At 44.0% G+C, this 22,082-nt stretch overlaps 1 protein-coding gene across 1 annotated transcript in view; it reads left to right on the forward strand.

Moving 5' to 3' along the window:
* The window catches only part of LOC126355768 (uncharacterized), a 203,255-nt gene extending 183,198 nt beyond the window's left edge, over positions 1 to 20,057 (forward strand). Inside the window, exon 3 of the mRNA XM_050006172.1 lies at positions 19,994 to 20,057. Within this exon, the coding sequence (XP_049862129.1) occupies positions 19,994 to 20,002 (9 nt within the window). The 3' untranslated portion in view covers positions 20,003 to 20,057. The remainder of the gene's footprint in view (positions 1 to 19,993) is intronic.
* Positions 20,058 to 22,082: the final 2,025 nt, after the last annotated feature.

The raw sequence follows: 22,082 nt of genomic DNA on the forward strand, positions 1-22,082 counted from the left end.
GACCCTGTACGTGAGCAGGGGACTGTTCAAGCTGATTGAGGCTCCGCAATGAGGAGGGAGGGAGCGTATGTATTTGGAGTGATATGGGATCTTTGATACGTCTAGATACGACTCTGACAGGTGACACGTACTGAAGCATCCTGTCTGGCCACCTACATCTATTCATGTCCATTGCGTAGTCCGACGGACTGTTGTGAAGTGTATTTCACACTTTATTAAATATTCTGCCTATGTTCTTTTAGTATAAACATGTGTTTAAAAGTCTAAAACATTCCCAGTATCAACATGTTTTGTTAAACGGATGTCATTAAATCACAACTTACATACTGAAGACCTCAAAACTTTCACATTAACTTCAGTAATGGAGGGTTGCCTTGATACTACCCCGTAATTTCTACAAGAAATTTATATAGAGTCGGGTTTTACATACAGAGGCCCACACATGTTACAGTGTTTAAGAAACTGCTGATTAGTTTATCAGAGCTTTTCAGGGGTCCTGGTATTCTAACGGGGAAAATATGGTAGGGTTAAGTAGAAGCCGACAACATTTTAGGATAATAACGTTTCAAACATTGTATTGTAGACTGCCGTCCTGACAGCTTACTACAAAATATTTTGAACAATCCTGAAGATGATACCAGACAGAAACCCAATGTTAAATTTCCATTCAGTCATGAAGTAAGCTATCTATATTTCCAAGTTTGTACTGTAGAATTTCGTTCTTAAGGCTTATTTCAACTAGCAAGTTATTTAACAATATTAAAAAAAAATTGTCGGTTGTAAGCGCAGTTATTTTAAAACGTAAATGAGTGCAGAGCAAAAAATGCTACACCTTTTAATGTCCCCCCACCCCCCAAGGCCTGTGCCTTGTGGGCCTATATGCAAATCCCCCACTGGCGAAGAAGTCGGGATTTTGGCGTACGGACATTTCACGACTGTTCCGTGAATATCAGGAATCTGTTAAAATATTAATCTACGACATCTCTGCAGCCGCAAAAAGATCTTGCAACAACGGAATCAACGACGATTGAAGAGAATCGCTCAGCGTAACAGAAGTGCAACTCTTCCGCAAATTGATGCAGGTTTCAATGCTGGGCCATCAACAAGTGTCAGCGTGCGAACCATTGAACGAAACAACATCGACAAGGGCTTGCGGAGGTGAAAGTCCACTTGTTTACCCTTGATTACTGCACGACACAGAGCTTTACGCCTCTTCTGGGCCTGTCAGCATCGACATTGGACTGTTTATTACTGGAAACATGTTCCCTGGTCGGACGAGTCTCGTTGGATCGACGTGTACGGGTATGAAGAAAACCTCATGAATCCGCGGATACTCCATGTCAGCAGGGGACTGTTAAATCTGTTGGAGGCTCTGTAATGTTGTGGGTCGTGTGCAGTTGGAGTGATACGTCTAGATACGATTCTTACAGGTGACACATACTCAAGTATACTGTCTGATCACCTGCATCCATTAAGGTCCATAGTGCTTTCCAATGGACTTGGGCAATTCCAGCAGGACAATGCGACATCCCACACGTCCAGAATTGCTACAGAAAAGCTGCAGGAACAGTCTTCTGAGTTTAAGCACTTTCACTGAGCACCAGAGTTCCCAGGAATGAACATTACTGAGCGTATCTGGGATGCCTTGCAACGTGCTGTTCAGAAGAGATCTCTACCCCCTCGTACTCTTGCGGATTTATGGACAGCCCTGCAGGATTCATTGTGTCAGTTCCCTCCAGCACTACTTCAGACATTAGTCGAGTCCATGCCGCGTCGTGTTGCGGCGCTTTTGCGTGGTCGCAATGGTCCCTACACAATATTAGGCAGTCATACTAGTTCAGTTCTGTAATGTAATACTCCCTGTCTTCTTTTGTACTGACAGGTCAGCGTCTTGTGGCCTCTAGTGGTGAAGTACGCATTACATAGAAATGTTGGGACTCTTCACATTCCTTTTTAACAGACGACTAATACGTTAGCCTGTGAGGTTTTTACAAGTCCACTGTAATGTAACTGTAGTTCGTGCTCTCTTATTTAAACTGCAGGCGTTATGTTACGTTATCTCATTCGGGGTGCTGGCAAATTCCAGAGATAGTTGTCTGGCTGTTATTTTCGTGCCTCGGCTCCCTCCGAGTTGGGGGCGTGTGGGTAGGATGTCAGGCTCTCGCAACCCGCCTCCGCCACTGTGACGGGCAGCCGCGGTCTGTGGGGGCGGACAGGCCGAGGAGCATCCGCGCTGGGGGCGGCCGAGGGCGGGGAAGGGGTGAGTCACGCCCCGCCTTGATTTACAATTCTAACAGGGGCGGCGCCGGGGGATGGGACGCGAATTTAATGGAGGCGAGGCGCTAGATCGTTTTACGGTACGAGGAAGTGCTTTATGTCCTGTTAATTGAAAAGTAAATTGCTTTTACTGCGTTTGAGCTCTGCCGTAATGAAACCGCAGCGGACGTCCCATCAGTCGTGCGGGCGGCTGAGCGAGGGTGCAGGCGCTAAGGAGAGGGTGCCAGCTCGTCTCGGCGGACACGCCGAACTTGGGGAGCCCGCGAAATAAATCCTATAATCTCGGTGTAGCCGCAGGCGACGCCGCAACCGTTTCTGTCCCACGAGAGTAAGCGCGCCCTGGGGGTGGATGCAGCACCGACAGCGGTCGACGAGTAGACGTCGGAATCCCATTAGTCCGCCGCTTTTATCAACACGTTTACTTGTTAAAGAGACGAGGAAAATTTCGTTATCTACTACAGGCATTAGGAAGTGTGTTCTGTCATCAGAAACTTAAATGCACTGCTTTTTTTTATGTAGTCATCCTCTCCGCCCCTTGTCACCTCCACCATTTGGTTGCAGTTGTGCAGTTCATTCATCTGATAACATTTTGTAATATGAATGTTCTGGACCTTAATTTTGAATATTTTTACCAGGATTTCTCCTTCTGAGGTGCTTTTTTAATGAAGCTGTATTAATTTAGTCTCCTCTATATCATGTTAATGTCCTTTCCTGTTTAGTTTCATTTACCTTCTATTTATTAAATTTTTTGTGGTCTTTCGCCACATCCACATCCGTCTCACCTCTAACATTTTCTTTTCCTTGTTTCCCCTGATTTCCTTCTTCACGTCCATTGCTTAAAATGTTGCAAATAAGTCTTAATGAATTTATTCTTGCTTCTACATTAACATGAGTGTTAGTTAATAAAGTGCTCTTATCTCTGAACACTCTTTTAGTCATTGGAGTCCTTCTCATAATACACAGTGTACTTTCGTTGTCATCTTTAATTTTATTTTCCAAATACCAAAATTCGTTTAATTGCGTCCTTATGCTGTTTCCTACTAGCTGATTACCACGCTTTTCCCGAGTTTGCGATCAGACGAAAAAATAAAAACCAGCAACAACAAATAATTTATGTACAGTTAAGTAATTTCGGAAATACATATTTCCAAGTAACGTACTTAAGCCGTTAACTTTGAAACGTCCCCTTAGAAAAACTGTGCTGGTAAACCTCTTACATTATTTGATTTTCAAACAGCTGAGCAGAACTGAACGTACTCAGACATTTCGTTCTTTACTTATTCTGATCAACACTAAACTGACACACAATATTTTTAGCGCAACGCAATCTGACTTTCCATAGTCTCTACAAAAGAATGTCACTGACTAACAATAACGTATACCTTTCATGAATTACTTACCTGACAAAAATCTTCGTTACTCGAACTAGTGCAATACAGCGAACGCCAATACTGCTAGCTAAATAAAAGATTCTAGCTTCTGAAGGCACTGACTAATGATAGGCATAGTTAGCAAATGAAAGATTTTGATAGAGAACAAACAATTATGACTTTTGAACACTATTAAGGTAAATACATTGTTTGTTCTCTATCAAAATCTTTCATTTGCTAACTACGCCTATCAGTAGTTAGTCCAGATCATCCGCTCTCAAAACTCCGCCATCTCCCTGCCCACATCCACCACTACTGGCGGCTCACCTCCAACTGCCCAACGCTACGTGCTGTTCACATCCAGCTGCCCAACACTACAATAGCAAATATTCCAACAATGCAAACCAGACACAGACTGCACACAGCACAGCCAGTGATTTTCATATAGAGCGCTATGTGGCGTTGCCAACATAAAAACCTAAACAGCCTACTTACAGCTTCCAAGTTCACAGCATAATGTAAGCATAAGCGAAGCCACTGAAAATATGAAATATTGGTACATTAATAACCAGTGTAGCCACCATAATGTTGAATGCAAGCATACAATCTTGCAGCCGGCCGGAGTGGCCATGCGGTTCTAGGCACTACAGTCTGGAACCGAGCGACCGCTACGGTCGCAGGTTCGAATCCTGCCTCGGGCATGGATGTGTGTGATGTCCTTAGGTTAGTTAGGTTTAGTGAGTTCTAAGTTCTACGCGACTGATGACCTCAGACGTTAAGTCGCATATTGGTCAAAGCCATTTGAACCATTTTTTTGCAAACTTCATTTATTATGTCGTACAGGCGCCGGACTTCAGATTATGGGGTAGCGTTTCATGACGGTTGCACTTGGTCGGCCGTACGGAGAAAGTTAACGCTGTTTTTGGAGTTGTCGTCCGATGATGTCCCATATGTGCTCGATTGGAGACAGATCTGGTGATCGAGCTGATCAAGGCAACATGCCGACAGTCTGTAGAGCATTGTTAAGTTACAACAGGGGTATGTGGACGAGCGTTAGCTGGAATGCTGCTCATGAATGGCAGCACAAGAGGTCGAACCAGCAAATTTGCAGTCCGGTGCGCGGGATAACCACGAGTGTTGTTGCTGTCATACGAAATCGCTCTCCAGGCGATAACTCCAGGTGTAAGTCCAGTGTGTCTAGCACTCAGACAGGTTGATTGCAGCCCTTCAATTGGCTTCCTTCTAACCACCACTCGGCCGTCACTGGCCCCGAGGTAGAACCAATTTTCCGCGCGACCTCTACAGTCGCATGTTCGAATCCTGCCTCGGGCATGCTTTTTTGTGATGTCCTTAGGTTAGTTAAGTTTAGGTAGTTCTAAGTTCTAGAGGACTGGGACTGATGACCTCAAATGTTGAGTCCCATAGTGCTCTGAGTCATTTGAACCATTTAGAAACAGCTTTCACCAGAAAACAGAACAGACATCCATGCTGCCCTCTAATGAGGTCTCGCTTGACATCACTGAAGTCCCAAAAGGCAGTGGTTTGGAGTCAGAGGAAAGAACTGATGGGACTTCCGGTTCGGAGCTGTGCTTGAAGTATCCGATTCGTAACGGTTTGTTGTGTCACAGTGGTGCCAACTGCTGCTTAGTTTGCTGCTGCAGATGCGTAAGCCGCTCCAGAGCCATTCGCGAACACGATGGTCTTCCCTGCCGGCCGGCCGCTCTCCGACTTTCGTACGACCATACATTCCCGCGGCCACGTCTGCCACCAATCGTGTACAGTGACTACTACACCCCTGCCAAGTTTGTCTGCAACACCGCAGAAGAAACATACAGTTTCACGTTGCCCTATTACATAATCTCGTTCAAACTCACTGAGGTGTTGATCATGGCGTCTTTGTTGCCTTAAAGGTATTCTTGCGTAACTTTGCCGGCACGATAGCTCAGCGTGTTCGGTCAGAGAGCTGGTTGGCCTCTGTAATAAAAAAAAACTGGGTCCAAAGATCAACAAACGAACTTTAACGGATGTCATGTGACGTCCGCAACGACGAAACACAACGATCAACAACGAACAAAATGAAAAAAAAAAAAAAAAAAAAAAATTAAAAAAAAAAATAAAAAAAAATTAACTCACCACGCCCTTTCTCGAAGGTGACTACCGCGCATGACCGTTACAGCGTGTATCTAAAGCAAACCTTATTTGCATCCTCGTAGTGGCGCTACTAGTGCCGCTCTTATGCGACTGGTACGAAATTTCAACAGACATCACCTTTTAAGCAAAGAAACACCTTACCAACTTTTGTTTATAATTCCTTCTTGGTGTTGTGATTTTTTCCCGTTTCATACGGGATACTCTACCTGTGGTGCTAGAACATGTGCCTTTACAAGTACGACACAACATGTGGTTCATGCACGATGGAGCTCCTGCACATTTCAGTCGAAGTGTTCGTACGCTTCTCAACAACATATTCGGTGACCTATGGATTGATAGAGGCGGACCAATTCCATGGCCTCCACGCTGTCCTGACCTCAACCCTCTTGACTTTCATTTATGGGGGTATTTGAAACGTCTTGTCTACGCAACCCCGGTACCAAATGTAGAGACTCTACGTGCTCGTATTGTGATCGGCTGTGATACAATACGACATTCTTCAGGGCTGCATCAGCGCATCACCGATTCCATGCAACGGAGAGTGGATGCATGTATCCTCGCTAGCGGAGGACATTTTGAACATTTCCTGTAACAAAGTGTTTGAAGTCACGCTGGTACGTTCTGTTGGTGTGTGTTTCCATTCCATGATTAATGTGATTTGAAGAGAAGTAATAAAATTAGCTCTAACATGGAAAGCAAGCGTTTCCGGACACATGTCCACATAACATATTTTCTTTCTTTGTGTGTGAGGAATGTTTCCTGAAAGTTTGGCCGTACCTTTTTGTTGTTGTTGTTCTGGTCTTCAGTCCTGAGAATGGTTTGGTACAGCTCTCCATGCCACTCTATCCTGTGCAAGCATCTTCATCTCCCAGTACCTACTGCAACCTACATCCTTCTGAATCTGCTTAGTGTATTCATCTCTTGGTCTCCCTCTACGATTTTTACCCTCCACGCTGCCCTCCAGTACTAAATTGGTGATCCCCTGATGCCTCAGAACGTATCCTACCAACCGATCCCTTCTTCTAGTCAAGTTGTGCCAGAAACTTCTCTTCTCCCCAATCCTATTCAATACCTCCTCGTTAGTTATGTGATCTACCCATCTAACCTTCAGCATTCTTCTGTAGCACCACATTTCGAAAGCTTCTATTCTCTTCTTCTCCAAACTATTTATTGTCCATGTTTCACTTCCATACGTGGCTACACTCCATACAAATACTTTCAGAAATGACTTCCTGACACTTAAATCTATACTCAATGTTAACAACTTTTTCTTCTTCAGAAACGCTTTCTTGCCATTGCCAGTCTACCTTTTATATCCTCTCTACTTCGACCATCATAAATTATTTTGCTCCCCAAATAGCAAAACTCCTTTACTACTTTAAGTGTCTCATTTCCTAATCTAATACCCTCAGCATCACCCGACTTAATTTGACTACATTCCATTATCCTCAATTTCCTTTTGTTGATGTTCATCTTGTACCCTCCTTTCAAGACACTGTCCATCCCGTTCAACTGCTGTTCCAAGCTCTTTGTTGTCTCTGACAGAATTACAATCTCATCGGCGAACCTCAAGGTTTTTATTTCTTCTCCCTGGATTTTAATACCTACTCCGAATTTTTCTTTTGTTTCCTTTACTGCTTGCTCAATATACAGATTGAATAACATCGGGGAGAGACTACAATCCTGTCTTATTCCCTTCTCAACAACTGCTTCCCTTTCATGTCCCTCGACTGTTATAACTGCCATCTGGTTTCTGTACAAATTGTAAATAGCCTTTCACTCCCTGTATTTTACACCTGCCACCTTCAGAAATTGAAAGAGACTATTCCAGCCAACATTGTCAAAAGCTTTCTCCAAATCTACAAATGCTATAAACGTAGGATTACCCTTTCTTATTCTTTCTTCTAATATAAGTCGTAAGCTCAGTATTGCCTCACGTGTTCCAGTATTCCTACGGAATCCAAACTGATCTATCCCGAGGTCGGCTTCTACTAGTTTTTCCATTCTTCTGTAAAGAATTCGTGTTAGTATTCTGCAGCAGTGGCTTATTAGACTGATTGTTCGGTAATTTTCACGTTTGTCAACACCTGCTTTCTTTGGGATTGGAATTATTATGTTCTTCTTGAAGTCTGAGGGTATTTCGCCTGTTTCATACATCTTGTTCACCAGATGGTAGAGTTTTGTCAGGACTGGCTCTCCCAAGGCCGTCAGTAGTTCCAATGGAATGTTGTCTACTCCGGGGGCCTTGTTTCGACTCAGATCTTTCAATGCTCTGTCAAACTCTTCACGCAGTATCGTATCTCCCATCTCATCATCATCCACATCCTCCTCCATTTCCATAATATTGTCCTCCAGTACATTGCCCTTGTATAGATCCTCTATATACTCCTTCCACCTTTCTGCTTTCCCTTCTTTGCTTAGAACTGGGTTTACATCTGAGCTCTTGATGTTCATACAAGTGGTTCTCTTTTCTCCAAAGGTCTAATTTTCCTGTAGGCAGTATCTATCTTACCACTAGTGAGATAAGCCTCTACATCCTTACATTTGTCCTCTTGCCATCCCTGCTTAGCCATTTTACACTTCCTGTCGATCTCGTTTTTGAGACGTTTGTATTCCTTTTTGCCTGCTTCATTTACTGCATTTTTATATTTTCTCCTTTCATCAATTAAAATCAATATTTCTCCAGTTACCCAAAGTTTTCTACTAGCCCTCGTCTTTTTACCTACTTGATCCTTCGCTGCCTTCACTACTTCATCCCTCAGAGCTACCCATTCTTCTTCTACTGTATTTCTTTCCCTCATTCCTGTCAATTGTTCCCTTATGCTCTCCCTGAAACTCTGTACAACCTCTGGTTCTTTCAGTTTATCCAGGTCACATCTCCTTAAATTCCCACCTTTTTGAAGTTTCTTCAGTTTTAATCTACAGATCATAACCAATAGATTGTGGTCAGAGTCCACATCTGCCCCTGGAAATGTCTTACAATTTAAAACCTAGTTCCTAAATGTCTGTCTTACCATTATATAGTCTATCTGATACCTTTTAGTATCTACAGGGTTCTTCCATATATACAACCTTCTTTCATGATTCTTAAACCAAGTGTTAGGTACGATTAAGTTGTGCTCTGTGCATAATTCTACTAGGTGGCTTCCTCTTTCATTTCTCTCCCCCAATTCATATTCACCTACTACGTATCCTTCTCTCCCTTTTCCTACAACCGAATTCCAGTCACCCATCAATATTAAATTTTCGTCACCCTTAACTATCTGAATAATTTCTTTTATTTCATCATACATTTCTTCAATTTATTTGTCATCTGCAGAGCTAGTTGGGATATAAACTTGTATTACTGTAGTAGGTGTGGGCTTCGTATCTATCTTGGCCACAATAATGCGTTCACTATGCTGTTTGTAGTAGCTTACCCGCATTCCTATTTTCCTATTCATTATTAAACCTACTCGTGCATTACCCCTATTTGATTTTGTGTTTATAACCCTGTATTCACCTGACCAGAAGTCTTGTTCCTCCTTCCATCGAACTTCACTAATTCCCACTATATCTAACTTTAACCTATCCATTTCCCTTTTTAAATTTTCTAACCTACCTGCCCGATTGAGTGATCTGACATTCCACGCTCCGATTCGTAGAACGCCAGTTTTCTTTCTCCTGATAACGACATCCTCTTGAGTTGTCCCCGCCCGGAGATCCGAATGGGGGACTATTTTACCTCCGGAATATTTTAATATTTTACCCAAGAGGACGCCATCATCATTTAATCATACAGTAAAGCTGCATGCCCTCGGGAAAAATTACGGCCGTAGTTTCCCCTTGCTTTCAGCCGTTCGCAGTAGCAACACAGCAAGGCCGTTTTGGTTATTGTTACAAGGCCAGGTCAGTCAATCATCCAGATTGTTGCCCTTGCAACTACTAAAAAGGCTGCTGCCACTCTTCAGGAACCACAGTTTTGTCTGGCCTCTCAACAGATACCCCTCCGTTGTGGTTGTACCTACGGTACGGCTATCTGTATCGCTGAGGCACTCAAGCCTCCCCACCAACGGCAAGGTCCATGGTTCATCACCGCATATACCCGCGGAAAAAAATCACAACACGTATATAGTAAGTATTGATCTTAATTATTGTTCTTTGTTGTCTTTGCAGCTCTTCTAATCACCATTCCCTTGGGCTGGTTTGTGTTTGTTTTCAGTGTGTGGTTGTACAAGACGCCCCTCTCAATGAAAGGAGTAAATACTAAAAGCGACTAGGTAGTGCGGAAGATAATAAAGAAGTTAAGTAATCTCTTGTTCTGTGGCTTAAGTCGTCGACAATGAGATCATCAAAGACGGGATATAGGCTCGGATTATATGAAAAGGAACGAAATCAGCGACGCTTTGTAAAGAGAAACTATCCCCATATTCACCTGCAGATGTTAAGGAAAACCATGGCAACCATTAATCCGAATGTACTGATGGGAGTTTGAATTCTGCTCCTCCGAATACCTGTCCAGCGTCTCGGTATACGGCATTTGGGGAATCACATTTAGTTACGCAGTCAATGAAGGTATGGAGCCCTCTGGTGGCAGTGAGTCGGAGGTAATGGGCCCCCGTATTCAGCTCATGGCGCGATCTCTTCTCTCTCGTGGTCGGGATACCCACAGAGAAGAAAGACGGGATTGTTAGTCATAGGTAGGTCAGATATTAGGGGGGTTAAGGCACCACTTGAGAAAATGGCCTTACTGGAGAGAAACGAGCCAAATGTGCACTCAGTGTGTATCTCGGAAGGAATTGTCCGCCACGTGGAAGAAGCCATCCAGGGAGGAGTTGAGAGGACAGGTTACAGTCAGCTGCAGCCGACTGCTCACGTTAGCACTATCGACGTCTCTCCCCTGGTTTCTGAGACCATTCTCAGCTCTTACCGGAGAGTGGCAGACGCGATGCAGAGACTCACTCGTATGGCCTCTGCACAATCAACAATTTGTAGCGCTCTTCCAAGGCTGGTCGTGGCCCACGCTACAGACGAGTTGAAGGTCGAAGGCAGCGTCTACACCAGTTCTTTGAGGGGATTGGCTGTAGATTCCTGGGCCTGTGCTACACAATGGAGTGGAGTGCTTACAACGGCTAGTAGAATCATTACGTCCATGAAGCTCCAAAATGAATCCGACTGCGAACTAAAATGAATAGGAGTAATCAGTACCTGTGGACTTAGATTAATATCCGGGTGTTTATACGGACTACCAGATCCATACACATCATTCTTAGAGTCATTAGAAGATAGCTTTAGGTCGACAGCATGGGAATTCCCCGAACATAACGTAGTACCAGATGATGACTTTAACAACCTTAGTATCGACTGGGAAAGCTAAGCATAAGGAAAAGCGTCTGATAAAGTAATAATGAATACACTGCCTGACAGATCTCCTGAACAGATAGTCTGTCATCTCACACGTGAAAGGAATATTTTGAAGCTTTTGCCTCAGAACAGAACTGATCTTTTCGAGAGTGTGAGAGAGGAATTAGCGATTATGATGTTATTACAGGAACGATGGTCGCCAAAGACAAGAGGGCTAGAAGAGTATTCGTGTTTGTTCCAACAGAATGATAGTCACTACAGGCTTACTCAAAGGATGGACTGACAATATTTAGTTCAGATCTGACAAACACCGAACAATTGTGGTTAAAGCTGAAAGATGTTAAAAACCACAGTGTAGGTAAGTGAAAGAGACTACTATATCCTCGCTACAAGAGAAATTGCAAGGAAATTAATAAAGGAAACTTAATAACCACTACAGTGCCATTCACAAGAAGGGTCATGCATGAAGCCAACAATAATATTTAAATCGGATCCTGGCGAAAAATCTAGCAGAAAATTACAAGTAAAGTCAAAGAACGGTGCCAAACCTCGTACTCTTCTGATGTTGAAACTGAGAACAGCGGACAGGAAGAAGAAATATCAAAATCCTAATTCAAAAATGTGTTTACACATGGGGCTACTATGGAACCAATGCTTGATTGCCACACAAATGAGAGATATTAGCATCCCTGGAAATGAAAAACAGTGAAGCCTATACTTAAGATGAAAGAGGCACCAGGCCCAAGTTTCAGGTGTTTTATTGAACATGGTAAGGAATTATCTCTTCTCCTCTCGCACAGGGACCAGGAGAATTAGATGACAGAGACCAGAGTGCTTACAGGGGCGTATGGATTGTCATCTTACCCTCTTCCAGATGCGAATTATGTAGGATTGTGTGTGTATTGTGTATTAAACTGGGGACCTAGAAAGGAGGCAGAGGCTTCGTCCTGTCGTAGCCCTCTGTGGTTCACAACCACACAACAGGACACAGCAGTCCACCCACCCCACCGCCGTCCCACGCCGAACTCACGGTTATTGTGCGGTTCGGCCCCCAGTGGACTCTCCCGGGAGCGTCTCACACCAGACGAATGCTGCCTCAAATGTTTGCGTGGTAGAGTAATTATGGTGTACGCGTTCGTGGAAACAGTGTTGGCGCAGCAATCGCCGACATAGTGTAACTGAGGCGGAATAAGGGGAACCAGCCCGCATTCGCCGAGGTAGGTGGAAAACCACCTTAAAAGCCACCCACAGGCTGGCCGGCACACCGGACCTCGACACTAATCTGCCGGGCGGACGCACACAGTCACACATCGGGAGTAAAGATGTCAGCTTCCACGCTGGCTGAAGGAGCCGCTGGGCCATATGGCGTTGCCATGGGACGGTAGTGTAGGGCGCTGCTGCTATAGTCCGTTGATCATGACAATAAACCTGATGTAAACAAACACATACGAGATGATTGGTCAGAAGCCGTAGCACTGGTGTCGTTACACTCTAGGAAATACGTCCTACTTATCTATTAGATATATTATTACCAAGTTACGTTACAAGAAACTTTAAGATATTCAAACGTATTAACAGCCATCAACGTTTTTCTTAATCACTCTTTCGTTATGTAGTTTTTATTTCAAAAATCGTGCATAATCACAGCCTCTACACTGTTGTGCCCAGATTGTAGCACTGTTAATACGTAGTATGAAAAGGGTTGAGGCTGCTTCCTGTTCGTAGTGAAATACGCATGTGGAACACGGTTAAAAAGTGCCAAGAAATAGGTTGTTCTTCATGTTTGTCATAAATTTACAGAAATAACCGGTTCTGATGTTTTCAGAGAGCCTCTATTAGATACAGTTTGATGCAAAATGCACATTCGTTTATAGCGGAATCGGTAGTGTAGTAGGTTGTTAAATCGTTGAATCAATTTTAATATATAGTTCGCTGATGCAAGTCTCGTCAGCGTCAATTTGAAATAATTGTAAGATTCATCATCATTTTTTATGAATAATATTGTGTTTAATTACATATTGCACGCGAAATTCCTGTTTTCATTTCAAATATCAATTCTCAATTATTGATATTTTATGAAACAATGTTAATGAACGTTGCTTAAATTAAGAAAACATAATTTAATTTTTTAAGGCAACAATGAAAAACAAAGTACTCTCTATTTGGATTATGCCCATTGTTCTGTACCGCAGATGTAGGTACGTGTCGTAGAAATATGAAAAACAATCATTTTCACAGCACTGAGCAAACAATACAAATGTTGCTTTTTTACATTTGCGCAATATGAACGCAACAGAACCTATCTGGAGCCAAGTTAGGGGATTTGGCCCGAAAAATAACAGGACTATTAAGACGCCTGACGTACTGGAAGTAACACATGCACGTTTTCAACATGTCACAGCTGAACATTAACGGGATATAGAATGACACCCCATAAAAGAAGAGGAGAAAATGCGCCGCCTGGGTGACTTTGTGGATTCTGTTGTTGATCTACTTCTGAACTGCAACTGGTCACATTATTGCAGGCTAGTTGGGCCGCTGATTGGCCAGTGCGGTCCACGTTTAATACGCCGGTTAATCTGCTGTCCCGTACATTATCGCTCAGTCTATGTGCGCGTAACACAGCATAAAACGCATCCTTATGATCGAACTTGATTGTACTGGTCGTAACTTGGCTTCTGCCCCACGTGAAACGAAACCCAATGAGATTCAAGCAAACGCGGAAGAATACATGGCGTAATGTTTACATTAGGTTTATTCTTATGATGAACGCTGTTTAGATATGAGGAAGTCCGTTACTTCATCAGCTACGTAAGTCGGGAAAGCATAGTTACTCCGGCGCGAACTAAAGTAATCTTGCTTAATAAATATTTGCTACTAACAGTCGCTTTTTCCAGTAAGGAGAAGCCTACAGATCACAAGTACCTTCTTACAACTATATTGCAACGCCAGCAATCGATCCGTTTAATAAATAAATGAATAACGTTTAAGCTATTGAAAATGTACCCACGCCTACGATATATCACGAGTGTAAGTACGAGCCATAGCCGTCATTTGCCGATACGATACCTTCCGATCTAGTTCGTGCTCTCACGAAAGTGTTAGTTTTCAGTTAATTATTATTAACTGTGCCGATATTATCACTTTATGGTGTTAGTAAATAAATGCATCGTAATTGTATCCCTTCTGAACATTATTCCGAATAATACGTTGAGGTGACAAAATTCATAGGATACCTCCCAATATTGTGTCTGACCCCCTTTTGCACGGCGTAACGTAGCAACTCGACACGGCATGAACTCAACAAGCCATTGGAAATTCCGTGCAGAAATGAACTATGCTGTCTCTACAACCGTCAATAATTTGCGAAAGTGTTGCCGGTGCAGGATTTTGTGCGCTAACTGGCCTCGCAATGATGTCCCATAAATGTTCCATGGGATCTATGTCGGGCGGTCTTGGTAGCCAAATTGTTCACTAGAATTGTCCAGAATGTTCTTCAAACCAGTCGCAAACAATTGTGGCCCGGTGACACGGCGTATTGTCATCCATAAAAATTCCATCGTTATTCGGGAACATGAAGTCCATGAATGGCTGCGAATGGTTTCGAAGTAGCCGAACATAACCATTTACAGTCAACGATAGGTTCAGTTGGAACAAAGGACCCAGTCTATTCCATGTACACAAAGACTGTACCATTATGGAGCCACTACCAGTTTGCAGTGTACCTTGTTGACAGCTTACGTCCATAGCTTTGTGGGGTCTGCACCACACAGCTCTTCAACTGAAATCGGGACTCATCTGACCAATCCACGGTTTTCAAGCCGTCTACGGTCCAACCGATGTGGTTACTAGTCCGAGAGAGCGCTGCAGGCTATGTCGTGCTCTTAGGGCACTTGCTTTGGTCGTCTGTTTTTGCAAATTTGTGGTAACGTCTTATGGCACCAAACTGGTGAGGTCATCGGTCCCCAAGCATACGCAATACTTAATCTATCTGAAACTAACTTACGCTTAGGACAACACACACACCCATGCCCAAGGGAGGACTCGAACCTCCGACGGGGGGAGCCGCGCGAACCGTGACAAGACGCCATAGAACGCGCGCCTACGCCGCGCGGCTGTCGTCTGTTGCCATAGGCCATTAACGCCGAATTTCGCCGCATTGTCGTGGGTCCCACATTGAGTTCAACGGTTATTTCACTCACTGTTACTTGTCTGCTAGCACAGACAACTCTATGGACATGCCACTGCTCTCGGTCGTTAAGTGAAGGCCGTAGGCCACTGCATTTCTCTGTGGTGAGAGGTAATGCACGAAATTTGCTGTTCTTGTCACGCTCTTGATACTGTGTATCTCTCAATACTGAATTCCCTTACTATTTCCAAAATGGAATGTCCCATGTGTCTAGCTCCAACTACTATCCCGCTTTCAAAGTCTTATTAATTCCCGTCGTTCGACCATAATCACGTAGGAAATTTTTTCACATGAACCACCAGAGGACAAATGACAGATTCTCCAATGCACTGCTCTTTTACACCTTGCATGCGCTTAAGACAAATGCCGAAATGTTTCCTTAATAAACGACAGGGTCGATTTCCTTCTCCAGATCGTTGGCTGTGCCTCTAATGACATCGTCGCTGACTGTACTTTAATCACTAATCTTTTTTCCTCTTTTACACTGCAGTGGGTGGGTGTGATTCACTAAGCGGTTCACAGCTGATGGAGTCCCAACTCATTTTACGCAGCTTCCTCGTTAGCACCTTCGTCACACTTCTCTGGAAGACTGATACGAAGTGGTGTTTAAGTTTTGTGGCTTGCTAATTCATATGACCTTACCACTGTTGGTTTTTTCATGTGAGCAGTGTGGTGCAGGAAACACCTGTCGATAATGAAGATAATTTCTTCTTCTTCTTCTTTCGGAAAGGTTAAGCTTTTCTCTACAGTCACGAATTTCTCACTTCAGCAGTTCTCTTCATCTGCAGGATTTTGGAACATGTTCGAACATTATGAGTTATTTCGAAGAAAATTATTTATTGACAAACAGCCAATAAGGATTAAGAAAATATCATTCTTGCGAAACACAACTAGCTCTTTGATTTCACGAAGTGCTATTGACAGGGGATGTCAAACTGAGTCCATATTTTTAAGTTTTGCAGAAGGCTCTTGACACCGCTCCTCAGAAGCGAATTCTAATTAAATTGCGTGCCTATGGACTGTCCTCTCAGTTATGTGATCAGATCCGTGATTTCCTGTCAGAATGGTCACAGTTCGTAGTAACTGACGGAAAGTCATCGAGTAAAACTTAAGTAATATCTGACGTTCTCCAAGGAAGCGTAGTAGGCCCTCTGCTGTTCCTGATCTATATAACCTATTTAGGAGACAATCTGCTGTGGGTATCGCTCATAGATTGTTTGCAGATGGTGCTGTCAGTCATCAGATGATCAAAACAAACTGTAAAACGATTTAGACAAGACACCTGCATGGTGAGAAAAGTGGAAAATTTACTCTAAAAAATGAAAATTGTGGCCATCGCATGAGTACTAAAAGGAATCCGCTAAATTTCAGTTATACGATAAATCACACAAATATGAAAGCCGCCAATTCAACAAAATACCTGGGGATAACATTTGCGAAAACCTTCAGTTGCAGCGAACACATAGAGAACGTTGTAGGTAAAGCAAACCAAAGACAGAAATTTATTGGCAGAACACGTCGAAAATACTACAGGACTACTAAAAAGACTGTTTACTCGACGCTTGTCCGCCCTCTTCTAGAGTACTGATGTGCGGTGTGGGATTCTTACCATATAGTACCCGACGGAGCGCATCAAAAAGGTCCAAAGAATGGCGGTTCGTTTTGTATTATCGCGAAATTTGGAGAGAGTGCCAGGGATATGACAGGAAAATAGTGGTGGGACTCATTAAAACAAAGGCGTTTTTCGTTGCACTAGGATTTTATCGTGATTTTTCAATCACCAACTATCTCCTCAGAGTGTGCAAAAATATTTTGTTGGCGCCCACCTACACACGAAGGAATAATCATCGTGGTAAAATAAGCGAAATCTGCGCTCGCATGGAAAGATTAAAGTGTTTGTTTTCCCGTGCACTGTTCGAGAGTGGAACAGTGAGGTAGTAGCTTGAAGGTGGTTCGATGAATATAAAGACGAGCCACTTAATTGTGAACTGCAGAGTAATCATGTAGAGGTAGATGTATGAATAAAATCTCATCTCACTGATCGTATCTTTTAAACAGGATATTCTCGGTCGTCCCTTGTTTCCTTCCCTTCCATATTGCCTTCGAACTTTTTGTGAAAGAATGTCTTGTCTAATTAAACATTCAAACAGTTTAGGTTTGCGTTAGCTTGTAAATTTCAGTAGTTCTTTCTTCTCACCTATTTCTTGTAGAACCATCTCATTCTTCTTTCTGTCTAGGGGAGCTTTCACATCTACATCAACATGACTTTCCTGCAATTCACACTTAAGTGCCTGGCAGAGGGTTTCTCGAACCACTTTCAAGCTCTTTCTCTAAATCTTTCTTGGCGAGCTCTGATCCCTCTTATTTTATTACGATGATCGTTTCTTCCTATGTAGGTGCACATCTATAAAGTATTTTCGAGTTCGAGGGAGAAAGTCGGAGACTCAAATTTCGCGAAAATTATTAGCCGCAACAAAGAACGCCTCCGTTTTCATGATTGCCACCTGAACTCGTCTCCCATAGCGATTATCCACTCCCCTGTTTTGAGATTTCACAAAACGAGCCTTGCGTCTTTGAACTTTTTCGATGTCTTCCGTCAATCGTATACGGAAAGGATCCCATACCGCACAGCAGTACTCTAGCAGAGAATGGACAAGCGTTGTGTAGGCAATCACTTCAGTAGACTTCTTGCATCTTCTAAGTGTTTTGCGAATAAAAAGTAGTCTGTGGTTAAGCTTCCCCACAACATTATACACAGAAGAGCCAAATAAACTGGTATCTGCCTAATATTGTGCAAGGCCTCGTGAGCACACGTAAGTCCTGCAACAGATACATGGTATGGACTCGACTAATGTCTGAAGTAGTGCTGGAGGGAATTGACACCATCAATCCTCCAGGGCTGTCCATAAATCAGTAAGAGTACGAGGGAGTGGAGATCTCTTCTGAACAGCACGTTGCAAGGAATCCCAGATGTGCTCCATAATGTATGGGGAGATTTGTGGCCAGCGGAAGTGTTTAAACTCAAAAGAGTGTTCATGCAACCACTCTGTACCAATTCTGGAGGTGTGGGGTGTCGCATTGTGCTGCTGGAATTGCCCAAGTCCGTCGAAATACACAATGGTCATGAATGGATACAGGTGACCACAAAGGATGATTACGTACGTGTCACCTGTCAGAGTCGTACCAGGGGTCCCACACCACTCCAACTGCACACGACCCACACCATTGAAGAGCTTCTATCAGTCTGAACAATCCTCTGTTGACATGCTGTGTCCATGGATGCATGACCATGTCTCCGTACCCGTACACGTCCATCCACTTGTTACAATTTGAAACGAGACACGTCTGACCAGGCAATTTATTTCCAGTCTCAACAGTCCGATGTCGGTATTAACGGATCCAGGCGAGGCGTAAAGCTTCGTGCAGTGCTGTCATCAATGGTCCACGTTCTGTTCCGAAAGCCGATGTTTCGTTGGACGGTTCGCACGCTGACACTTGTTGATGGCCCAGCATTGAAATGTGCAGCAACTTGCGGAAGGGTTGCACTTCTGTCTCGTTGAACGATTCTCTTCAGTTGTCGTTGGTCTTGTTCTTGTAGGGTCCTTTTTCGGCCGCAGCGATGTCGGAGATTTCATGTTTTAGATATTCATGGTACGGTCGTGAAATGGCGGTACGGGAAAAATCCCCTCTTCATTGCTACCTCGAAGATGCTGTGTCCCCGTCGCTAGTGCGCCGACTGTAACACCACGTTCGAACTCACTTAAATCTTGATAATGAGCCATTGTAGCAGCAGTGATCGATCAAAAAACTGCACCAGACACTTGTCTTATATAGGCGTTGCCGACCGCAGCACGGTATTCTACCTGTTTACATATCTCTGTATTTGAATACGCATGGCTACACCAGCTTCTTTGGCACTTCAGTTTAAGTCTTCCGTAACTGTTATAGCTGGGTATACAGTTGCACCGATAGTCTTTAGAGCTGTGTTATTTATCGGCCGGCCGCTGTGGCCGAGCGGTTCTAGGCGCTTCAGTCCGGAACTGCGCGACTGCTACGGTCACAGTTTCGAATCCTGCCTCGGGCATGGATGTATGTGATGTCGTTAGGTTTAAGTAGTTCTAAGTTCTAGGGGACTGATGACCTCAGATGTTATGTTTCATAGTGCTGAGAGCCATTTTTGTGATTTATCATGTACTAGAAATTTAGCGGATTCCTTTCAGTACTCACGTGGATGACCTCGCAGTTTTCATTGTTACGGTCAATTGACACTTTTCGCACCACAATGCAAGAGGGCAACTCAGATTCTCTCCTCAATCATTTAGATTTATTAGGAAGAGCAGAGGACTTATAACACTTCCTTGGGGAATCCCAGACATTTTTGTTTTTCTCTATGACTATCCTTGAGCTACTACGACCTGTGATCTTCCAGGCCGGCAATCTCGAATCCAGTCGCATAACTTGACGATACCCCATAGGCATGCAGTTTGATTATAAGTCGCTTATGAGGTACGGTATCAAAAGCATTCTGCAAATCTCCTGCTTTGCTGATGTTCAGTTTTCAGAGCCGTACGTCAGGACACTCCATACAAATGTTCTTATAAATCTCTTCTCAGTGTAGATGCTGGTAGACTAGTTCAGCAGAAGGTTGTTTTTCTTTCCCCAGCTCTGCTAGGATTTCGTGCAGCGACGACGTGAGCAGCCTCGTCACTCATCCTGCCAGACCTTGGGACCCGAAACCCATGATAGGTAAGGATACGTCCATTATTAGATTCTGCCATGATTGCTACACATAGGATATCCAAATGGATCTTTAATATGATAGTTTTCCGTTGGTCTACACAGTTCCATGCCGTTGGCCTTGGTGCCTCAACCGCCTCTGGGATAGTTTCCCATCAGAAGGGCAACGGGTGCCCAATCTCCGTCCGCTTATCCACACTCCGAGGAGACCGTTGGCACTTGATACAGATAGAGCCCTCGTTCCGGGAGACATTCGGTCCCCATCTACGTTAGCTGCCTTAAGCGTTGCCCGCTCTCCACCACTTTGAGGCGTAGGTTGGATTTTTCCCTTCAGTGAGGCTGACACCATAAAACATTCCTCATGCCTCTCCAATACTTTTGGAGTAGAAGAGGATTTCATAACACAAATTTTCGTTGTCTGTGACTTTGTTCCAACAGTGGTTGAACGGATACAACAACGATTTGCCTGTGTCCACATAGAATATGGGTGTGCCGTTACGAGCAAGAGTTGTGTGTAGCACATTGTATAAATAATTTTCTTACAGATATGTGTTTAGTTGGGTTTTATAACTGTCTGCAGACTGTCTGGAAATTCTCTCATTTTTGCTTTCAGCTGCCGATTAAGTCGTTTCCGGACCACAGTTCATTGTATGAAATTGATAAATCAACCGGGAAAGTTGGTCTAATCATTAAGGAAATACCTTTCGACGCAGGACAAACAGTTCGTACTACACTCATGCTCATAAATTAAGGATAATTGCAGAATGTGGTGCCACACAATGTGCCACTACACAACTGGCGCTAATAACATAGGCACATATGGAACGCACACGCCACAGATCTGTAAGTCCACGGTATTTGTCATAATTTGAGAAAACAGTCCCGAAACACATGTGCTACAAAGTGCCACTGTTTCCTGCGCATGTTCCCCGACATCAATATGGGATATGGTCACCATGCACACGTACATAGACCGCACAACGGGTTGGCATCCTCTGGATCAGGTGGTCGAGCAGCTGCTGGGGTATAGCCTCCCATTCTTCCACCAGTGCCTGTCGGAGCTCCTGAAGTGTCGCAGAGGTTTGAAGACGTGCAGTGGAAATGTCGACCGAGAGCATCCAGGACGTACCCGATGGGGTCTAGGTCTGGAGAACAGGGTCACTCCGTTCACCTGATATCTTCTGTTTCAAGGTACACCTCCACGATGGCTGCTCGGTGGGGCCATGTGTTATCATCCATCAGGAGTAAGGTGGGACCCACTGCACCTCTGAAAAGGCGGACACACTGGTGCAAAATGACGTCCCCACACATCTGACCTCTTAGAGTTCCTCTGTCAAAGACATGAAGGGTTGTACCTGCACCAATCATAATACATCAAACCACGACCTCCATACAAGTCCCTTTTAAGGAAATTAAGGAGTTGGTATCTGGTTCCTGGCTCACGTCAGATGAAAACCCGGCGAGAGTCACTGTTCATACTATACCTGGACTCGTCTGTGAACATAAACTGTGACCATTGTTCCAATTACCATGTACTGTGTTCTTTACAGGACCAGGAGTCAGTGGAATGCACCTTGGAGGTCTGTTCAGTCGTCTGTAGATCGTTCCAGTGGCTGCGGTAAGCTCTCGTGCAAAGCTACCTGCAGTACTCTGTGGCCGTCTGTGGGCATTGATAGTGATATATCGGTCTTGTTGTGGTGTTGTACACTGTGGACGTCCCGTACTGTAGCGCCTGGACACGTTTCCTGTCTGCTAGAATCGTTGCCATAGTCTTCATATCACACTTTGTGGCACACGAAGGGCCCTGCAGTCATGGACTGTGGGGCTGATCCCGGTGGAGGTCCGAGTCTTCCCTCGGGCATGGGTATGTGTGTTTGTTCTTAGGATAATTTAGGTTAAGTAGTGTGTAAACTTAGGGACTGATGACCTTAGCAGTTAAGTCCCATAAGATTTCACACACACACACGAAAGGCCCGTGATACGATCTGCTGTGTTTGACCAGCCTCCAGTCGCTC

Source organism: Schistocerca gregaria, chromosome 3 (assembly GCF_023897955.1).
Source record: "Schistocerca gregaria isolate iqSchGreg1 chromosome 3, iqSchGreg1.2, whole genome shotgun sequence".
Taxonomy (NCBI): Eukaryota; Metazoa; Arthropoda; class Insecta; order Orthoptera; family Acrididae; genus Schistocerca; species Schistocerca gregaria.